The sequence below is a fragment of the Bombus impatiens genome, unplaced genomic scaffold (assembly GCF_000188095.3).
Source record: "Bombus impatiens unplaced genomic scaffold, BIMP_2.2 scf_2445, whole genome shotgun sequence".
Lineage (NCBI taxonomy): Eukaryota > Metazoa > Arthropoda > Insecta > Hymenoptera > Apidae > Bombus > Bombus impatiens.
Genome location: NT_178864.1, coordinates 19,802 through 28,982, shown reverse-complemented (window position 1 = coordinate 28,982; position 9,181 = coordinate 19,802). Strand labels below are relative to the sequence as shown.

Below are 9,181 nucleotides of genomic sequence, written 5' to 3'. Positions count from 1 at the left end.
GCTGTATAACATAGTGAAATACCGGTCTTATATTTCACGCTAATATGACATGAACTAGTAGTATTATTAATAATATATATTAATAATATGTATTAACATATGAATATAATATGGATCAACCTTCAAGTTTCCACATACCGCGACTCGAGACAGTCAACAAAGCTAACGTAAACCACGAGCAGCAGTTTGACAGACCGTTTAAATAATGCGGTCGACCAGTTGCATAGGTGCGAAACGCGGCCAAACGGAAACACGCATGTCCCCGACAATTAGCGCGCGCGCACTTCAAATTAGAGCGAGTCGTAGCAAAGACGCGAACAGAGGTAGAACTGATTAACGAACCATCGTAGTCGCGTCACCGCTCATTCACCATCGCACTAACAACTGGATTCTGTTTACATTTCAGATGAGCAACATTATACGAAGTGCGTTTAAACAACATCGATTTTTTTCCACACAGCGCGTATATACTTTGTCACACGCACGCATAAACGTTCGATGATTCGATAGATACTTCGTTCGATGAATTCCTCGAGGCACGTGTCGCGATCACGTACACGAGAAAATAAAAACGATAAATAAACCACTCTGCACTCAGCACCATGTGGTATATCGCGAAGCATTTTCCTCTCGTTAATCCCCGTGACAAGCATAGAATAATAGGTGCACACGATGCGTCAAGCGCGTGTACGGTTGTTTTCCTGGTTAAGAAACGCCCTCTTTTCTTTCTCACTCTTTTTTTTCCTTTTGCGTTCTAATTGAACGTAGGTTTGTGTTTATGCCGCCGCGAAGGCGCGATTATTTCCAACACCAATTATTCGCAAGTGCACGATGAAATTTTGAAACAACATACAGTTTCGGATCTAGGTGAGGTCCACTACCACAAGATTTTTACGCGGATCAATCGGTGTCGTTAAATTCGCGGATCGCGAACCATAATGACTAGGTCCTTTACGATCCACTTGCCTTATTACACAATAGCGTTTTACCAAAACTTTCGTTTCATTTTTATTACGAATCAAATAAAGAAGTATTAAACTATATCTCTTTATATGAACTTTAATCGTTTAAATGGATTTTCAGACCTATTTAAATTGCTAGATGTACGATTTTAAGTAACGATTGCTGCATATAAAATTTCATTTTATAACATTTTCATAAACGGTAGGAATTATAATCGCTAACAAAAATCGCGCATAATGCCAGTGCGAAAATAAATTCTTAGTTATATGTATTATATGTACGTGTATTTAACATGTATAAATCATATAACAGGCACACATACATACGTGTGCGTAGAAAACAATATTAAAAATGTATTCTTCGGTTTTGTTCAAAGTTAAAATTCAAATTTCAAATAACCCAATTACAGTCAGCCAAGTGTCATAACTCCGTTCACGAGCCAGATATGACTTCGAACTTTTCAGGAGTATACTACATATATACTACGTATTATCGCGAAGCACGCGAGCGTAACGTACAATGTATAATGTATAGTGTTCATTGGTGAAATACGATCGGGCACACGTAGGCGAATCTTTAGGAATTCTTTGCCGAAACTGTTCCTTTGTCGAGTCCAGACAATATTTATAGAACTTAGAGAAAATGGTATGTATGTATTCGTGATACGTTTCATAAAAACGTAACCTGTCCACAGTGGGGTGTTTACGTTGAAAAGTCAATTTTTTTTTAATTTTATTTTTACATAAAAAAGTTGCACCATCTGCTTACTGTGCATCTAAACGATATAGATAACAGATTATCTCGATGATCGCTAAGATTATCAGCGACTAAAGTAGAAAACGTGTGGAATTCAAATGAAAGGTATACGGATAATTATATAACGTAAAGAGAAACACTAACATTCATTCGCATATTATAGAACAATTCGTTAAACTGTGTAAAACTGCTTCGTCGTGAATCTATAAAAATTACTAATCGGTCACATTGAAAACTCTGACGAGATAATTGAGATATAAAAACAATATTGTTTAGTAGCTTTTCAATGCAGATACCCCAACGTGTTCGGACTCGAGCGACCGTTATCAACTTCTCTGTATCCCGATACAACGAAGCAAAGTACAAAATGCGACAAAGAGAGAGTAGTTCCCAAGCGACGTTCGCGTCAGATTTCACCGCAATTGCTCAACGCATGACAGAGACGTCGAGTGTTCTCGAGTGTCTACGTACGATTTTACAATAAACATTGCACAAGTACGCTGAAGCGCACGACTCGATCCTATCCAATATGATTATCGTCGGTGTTCGTTTACGATGGGATTATTACGTTAAGCGCGCGTAAAAATCAAACCAGCCTTGACAGTGGCGGAAACCGTAGTTTCCCTGTCAAGTTTAAACCCGTCGCGATCGATCCACGCAAAATCTAATCTCCCGACTCGAGTTAAGTCTTAAAATACGACGGGTCGTGTATTTCCGCGGTCACTGTCGCCGTCACCGTCACCGTCACCGTCACCGTTAGATTCGCTAATGTCCCGATTACTTCCTAACTCCTCATTGTCAACCACGGCCGCAGACAATGACCGAACACCCCCTCTTCTATCCCTCTTCTGAACGAAGGACCATGAGACGCGCACACACGGCACAGCAATTAAATCCGAGGAAGTCGCGCGTACTCACGTTCCGCGCTCTCTTGCACTATTTATTTACGTATCTCCTCGGTAAAAGGGTTTATAGGAAGACGATCAAAGCCTCTGAATAGACCGAGTCGACCTAAAAACCCGTCAATACCGTTGCACAGGCACCACGGAATGTACAGTTAGCCTGTTTGTTTCTCCAGTCGTATCTTGGCACGTATAATTTCGTATAAACTTCTTCTATCGATGTATTTGTTAGAAACACCTATGTGTAATATTTCACATAATAACGAGATTAGTAATGAGATGGGCCTCAAATGAGAGAAGCGAGAAAGACATGCTCGCGCATTCGATCTTACCTTCCTGTTTATTTCTCCCGTCGTATCTCCAGATATACATATAATTTCATAGTTTTCCCTATGAGTTCCTTCGTAGAAAATCAAATGTACGATAGTCTATACAATAATCGTATTCGTATTGGAAAGCTGGCATACTATAGGGCACGAGACGTGTAATCTATACTCGCACATTTTTTCGTCACTTACCTGACTTTTCCGCCGCAGAATTGGCACGCCAGGCCCTGCCAGCCCTCGTGGCACACGCAGGTGCCATTGACACATTCCCCGTTGACGCAACTGTCCGTGTCGCAGGTCGTTTCCGTCGTCAGCGACGACGAGGAGGAGGAGGCGGCCGCAGTTACGTGCACCACCCAACAGATCAGCGCCGCCCACAGTATCGGCCACGACACTGCAATTACACCGCACTGATCCCGTACCACCTCACGGCACTGCCCTTTCCGACGGTATTTCGATTTATATAGGAACAAAAACATCTGCACGACCTCTGCCATTTTGATAGGCTTCCATGTCAGAGACAATGGCCGACGGCGACGCACCGGACGAGATACATATGGGGCACCTTTCTCGCTCGCGTTTTCGATGCAACTCGCTTTATTCTCTGAGCGACTGCCGAAGTCGAGAGTCGAGAGTGTGCGGTCTCCACCGCGCGGCTCTCACGGTGTCGCGACCACGGAATACGACACTTGCCGGACTTTTCACGTAGATGGTATAGTCTAGTGACTTTTCTGAAAGTGATCATTTCGGCGGCTGCCATCAGGTGGCGCTCGTGATTTGCGCGCTGTAGCGACACCTGTATATAGTACCTAAGACTCCTCACCGATGTCCGGAGTCAGGAGAGTGTTAGGAACACGTTGTCGACAAACTGTCAGCTTTTCAGGTTGATATTAAGTCGAAAATCCCCTCCCTTTCCTAGATATTTCACAGAACACAGAATTTACAATTAGTTGAAGTGAATGCAACATCTAAATGCAATGAATGAACATGAAAAACGCAACGGCAGCGAACGAAAGCAAACTTCACTTAGTAAAGCGATTCTCTAGTGATTCGCAGACTGATCCAGCGAGCACCAGTCATCGTGGCAGTCACGGTACACGTCGTATCTCTCCCGCCTCTGTTGCTACTCGATACAACTACTGTTACTACTCTACAAGTCTAATATTTGCCCGACATATGCTCGTTTAATCGTACCTCAAGAGTCGTTGAATCTTTATACATAGTAAGTTGACACAACACGAAAATGCTAAACGTATATTGTACATACGCGTATACATGTCGATATCGTTAGTCGATTAATATACGTCTCATTTTATAAGTGAAATTTAAATATTTACAATTTGTATGACAAGACAAGAAATATGTATTTCAATATTATACTAGATTATATAGAGTTCTTATTATATTTCTATATGTTTTCTGTTGATCTATTTTATTCGTAATACAGAATAATTGGCAATGTTTAAATTATTTTTCCCAACTCGTGCGTTATCAGATAAGCATGTTCGTTTAAATCCCGCCCTCAAATTGCTGGATCCCTTTGTCAACGAAAGAAATCACAAGCGAAAGAAATTTTAAATTGTCTGATTAAAAAAATGGTAGGAAGGAGAAGGGGACGAAAGAAAGAAAAACAGAAACGTATCGATGAATTTGAGCTTCGTAGGGAGTTGAGAAGACAAAGACGACCAACAGAATTATCCGACAAAGAGAGTATGTCTAAGATAGAGCTACCAGAACATCCGGAAGAAATTAGAATTGGCGGCATCGATGGGTGAGTAATCTCTTTTTGTCCTTTTCCTATTTTTGTTCTTTTCTCGAAATTTGTATTACATACTGAAAATACTAAGAAGTTTTTAGCGCTACTTATCTAAAATTAAATAACGGTATCGTGGAGTAGCAGTTGCGATTAATAAATGTATTTCTCATTAATGCTCACCGATAAGATCCAATTAGAATTCATCCATCATCCTTGTTTATGAAAATATATTATCATATCGTATTCTATGCTTACGTACATAAATGTACCGCATGATTTTAATTCTGGCGCATTCGGATAAAATCGTCGTTTTATAATATTGTAGAAAATACATTTAATTATCTCGTATTTGCAATCATGTTAAGAATTAATTTCCACAAGAAAAGGTTTGTTAATAGTATAAATGATAGTAAACATGAGAACGAAGTATTTCGAAGTAGATTTTTTCAATTTTTCTGTATGATTATCGGCAAATGTATATTTGCCAGTAAATCTTTATACTGCAATCGCAAACTCGGTTTATTCAAAATATAAAATCAAATCAGTTCAAAGAATTATTCAAATTACACGTTATTTTATTCATTAAAATTAACGTGAAAACATGAAGACATTTTTTTGCAAACTTAAGAAACTCAATATTACGACGTATGTAATTTTATTCTACAAATTTCTCGGTATAATTCAAACGTAAATGAAATGAAACCAAGTCACCTATTTCGATCATGGTTACGTTAAGTAATTCTAACAGGGCGTACATGCTTTCTGCTTTAACTTGTATCTAGTTTCCCATGCACGATCCTATTGTCACTACAAATAACCATATGATCGAAAACGGTTCAGAGACTTCGCCAGCTATCAAAAAATAACGGATTAACACATTGACGTAAATTTAATAATTCTCAGCGGCGGGACGCAGTCGACGCTGGTCATCATCGATGGCAAAGGGACACCATTGACGGAAGTCAAGGGGCCGAGCACCAATCATTGGGTAATTGACTGACCCAACTTTTTAACAATTATTATTCATCCCGTTTCTACTAATTTCTCATTTTTATTGTTATTACTTTTTTTAATTATTTTATTTATTCATTTTTTGATTATGATAATCGTATATTTCAATTTTTATAATTACCGTCCCTTTGATTTACATAGAAAAAGGTAGCGACGAATTAACTTACGCCATTATGATTCTCAATCAGCCATATATAAAATATAAAATTTATGTATAATTATAAAATACTATTATTCTTATGGTAGCTTAAGCTTCTTAAGTAAGCTTACGTAATATGCAGATTACATATATAAGTAAGAAAGTAATAAGTTACAGAAGTTTTATAACTAGTTTAAAAATTCTTTTACAATTATTTTATTTCGCTTTTTACTATTTGATTTATTTCTCTACTCAGTTACTCGGAATAGCGGAAGCGACTGCAAGAATCAACGCTATGGTCGAAAGAGGGAAACAGAATATAGGAATATCTGAATTGATTCCTTTAGATTGTTTGGTAAATATAAAATAATTATCACGATTCCTGAGAACTATGTATACCTATGACTAGTTCGAAGATAAGTCTCTAGAGGATCATATGATAAGCGATCGTTCTTATCGTTTGATGGATTAAATGAATTGTTTATTTTTAAAGAAATTCTAATCGATTAAACAATCAGGGTCTTACCCTAAGCGGATGTGGAGAGGAAAGCACCGATCGTCAACTTACGGCAATGATGAAAGAGAAGTATCCAAATGTCGCTAAAGCTTATTATGTCAATTCAGATGCCATTGGTAGTCTCAGAACTGGTTTGCCAAACGGTGGGATAGTTCTAATCGCTGGCACCGGTAGCAACGCATTGCTGATGAATTTAGATGGAACAATCATAAGGTGCGGCGGATGGGGACATTTCATGGGGGACGAAGGCAGTGGTACGTGATGGGAATTGTTTATATATAACTCATAAAGATGGAGAGATATGACCTTGAACAGTTTGCATATTTCATTGAGACTCTAACATAGAAGAATTCTTTATTTTTGATCGTCCATTTATTTTCTTGTATAATTATTACTAGATCCATGTGTTTATATATTTATGAGAAGTTTAATGACGCAAAAGTGCACAAAATGCATATAACGTGTAAAGATATATAAATTATCCAAAGTATAGTATTCGTTATCATATTTCAAGAACGTATAAGAAAAACACGGAAGATTGATTTTTGTTGATTTTTTATTTTGTCATTTGGTGATTAATATATGCATATATATAGTTGGAAAGAGGATAATTTGAAACGTATCTATGCAATTTTGTAAACCGTCATCTTTGAAATATTCAATAAGATATCAAAACACGTAATGTAGAATTGACTAGTGATTCTACAATTGTTTATCGTGTTCTCTTTCTATGGTCATTTACTAGATGAAGCAAATCTACGCTTAAATACTACTTTTTAAATTATGTCCACAAAAATATGAATTTGCATAATAAACATCAGCGGTGTAATTACAAAAAAGATGGATTTTCAGCTTTCTGGATCGCCCATAGAGCTTGTAAATACGTATTCGACGATATTGATGGCTTAGCTCCAGCTCCTAAACCCATAAGTTACGTATGGCCAGCTATGAGACATTATTTCAACGTAACTGATAGGAAAGAGATATTGCCGCATTTTTATAAAGATTTCGATAAAAGCATTTTTGCTATGTTCGCCAAGGAGATTGTGACAGGTTGTGAGAAAAAAGATCCACTCTGTTTATATATTATTTCGGAAAATGGCAGATATCTCGCGAAGCATGTTATAGCTCTTTCGAGAAAAGCCCATAATGTGAGTCGCTTATTCTGGTTTGCAAATTCATATAAAAATTTGAAAAATTTGAAGAATTTTGAGAAGCATCCTGTTTGATTGTGTTATGTACGAGAAATATGGTTCTTTAGGATCTCAAGTTAGCTAAGGGTGGATTAAAGGTTGTCTGCGTGGGATCGGTTTGGAAATCATGGGATGTTATGAAGGACGTTTTCATCGATGAAATTCATGAATCTCGCGCACTGGACGAATTAACTATGATCCGCTTAACAGCAACAGCTGCATTGGGTGCGTGTTACCTTGCTGCGGAGGAAATCGATTGGTTCTTTACGAAACCCTACGAAGATAACATCGAAGTATTTCATCAATATAAGCGGAAGAATTATATAAAACCGAGAGCAACGAATGATTCGAGTGAGTCAAAAGGAGACTAAGTTGGGAAACTTGGCCCAATGTAACCAGTAATCACAGATAGAAACACAAATAGAAACAAAAAGATTATATTTTATACGCGGTTTTTATATTTACACATCTTTAAAATATATAAAATATTTTCAACAGCAACAGATACATAGAGATGGGGAAGAATAAACCTATTGTTAATTATATAACAATTGACATTTTCATTTGTTAAATTTGTCGATAAAGATTTCGTCGTCCGTATGGCACATCGTATATAATATATCGATCACGTCCAGTCTTCCTTTTTTTTTGTTTTTGAGAAATTTTTAAGTATTACAAACAATGATACTGAAAACAATTTGGGATTGGTTATTCTGCACCTTTCTGTTCATTCTTAAGACAATAGGATACATGTTTCTTTTCCTCGTCAGCTTGACTTTTTTGGTTACATCTTCCTGCCTATTGATAATCATAATCCTACAGATGCTTGGTTATAGATTTCCATCTGAATACGACGACTGAGATAAAAAAAGGTACTTATTTTTCAATCGTTCATAATTTATAAAATAAAAAAACTAATTAATGATATAATAGTAAAAGGAATGAAATGACATATCTTTAAAGTCAAATGTAACAAGTATCTGAAAAATATATTTTGACTCGATATCACAATTTAATATGTACATACTAGCATTCGTAATGCGAATGAACATTATGCAGATCGTATCCTGCGTTCATTTGCTTGGATCGATTTTTTCATATCTTTTCACCAAGCACTGAATTCATGTTTATCATTATGTGATTTTAAGTGATCTCCGCATAGAGAAATATTTTTCCGTTTATATATTTCAATCCGTTAAACATGAACGTATAGAACTTGGCTTTAGTATAACAAATATCTTCTCTAAATTTAACAATTTAAGGTACGTTTGTCGAAATATACATAACGTTTTTAAGAATTATTATTATGCTAACGCGTTACCTGTACACATTTATCCCCGACAAAATGATGTGATACGACGAGATACTTTCACGATTGTTCGAACTATAATCTCTGCTTGTCACAAAATTCAGTATATCAACGGTTAGTAGTGGTACTAATATTTTACAAGCAAAATGCTCCTTTATATAATTACGATAATCCATTTACACTCCAACAGAAATTAATTAAAATAATGTTCCGTTAATACCGAGTCTCTAATTTTTATTTAGTTCAAACTAGTTCGATTAAATCCTTTTCATCGAAACAAGGTAAACAATTTTTTAAATTTCAGTTTTC

The 9,181-nt window shown here is 36.6% G+C and overlaps 2 protein-coding genes across 4 annotated transcripts; one reads left to right on the top strand and one right to left on the bottom strand.

Moving 5' to 3' along the window:
• Positions 1–1,010: 1,010 nt before the first annotated feature.
• LOC112213946 (attractin-like) lies at positions 1,011–3,611 on the bottom strand. 2 transcript variants are annotated; one of them, XM_024372025.2, is made up of 3 exons: positions 3,140–3,611; positions 2,954–3,049; positions 1,011–2,859 (listed from the first exon to the last, which is right to left on the bottom strand). In XM_024372025.2, the coding sequence occupies exons 1-3, from the start codon at positions 3,212–3,214 to the stop codon at positions 2,731–2,733; spliced, it is 300 nt and encodes a 99-aa protein (XP_024227793.1). In that variant the 5' UTR covers positions 3,215–3,611; the 3' UTR covers positions 1,011–2,730. The 2 variants fall into 2 exon arrangements, with proteins under 2 accessions (XP_024227793.1, XP_024227792.1); XM_024372024.2 differs by lacking the exon at positions 1,011–2,859 and having other exon boundaries at positions 2,969–3,049.
• A 167-nt stretch (positions 3,612–3,778) lies between these two features.
• On the top strand, positions 3,779–8,332 carry LOC100748712 (N-acetyl-D-glucosamine kinase). Of its 2 annotated transcripts, XM_003494542.4 has the most exons (7): positions 3,779–4,169; positions 4,550–4,718; positions 5,607–5,691; positions 6,110–6,208; positions 6,372–6,624; positions 7,223–7,521; positions 7,632–8,260. In XM_003494542.4, the coding sequence occupies exons 2-7, from the start codon at positions 4,660–4,662 to the stop codon at positions 7,932–7,934; spliced, it is 1,098 nt and encodes a 365-aa protein (XP_003494590.2). In that variant the 5' UTR covers positions 3,779–4,169; positions 4,550–4,659; the 3' UTR covers positions 7,935–8,260. The 2 variants fall into 2 exon arrangements, with proteins under 2 accessions (XP_003494590.2, XP_024227790.1); XM_024372022.2 differs by lacking the exon at positions 3,779–4,169 and having other exon boundaries at positions 4,443–4,718; positions 7,632–8,332.
• The last annotated feature ends 849 nt before the right edge of the window (positions 8,333–9,181 follow it).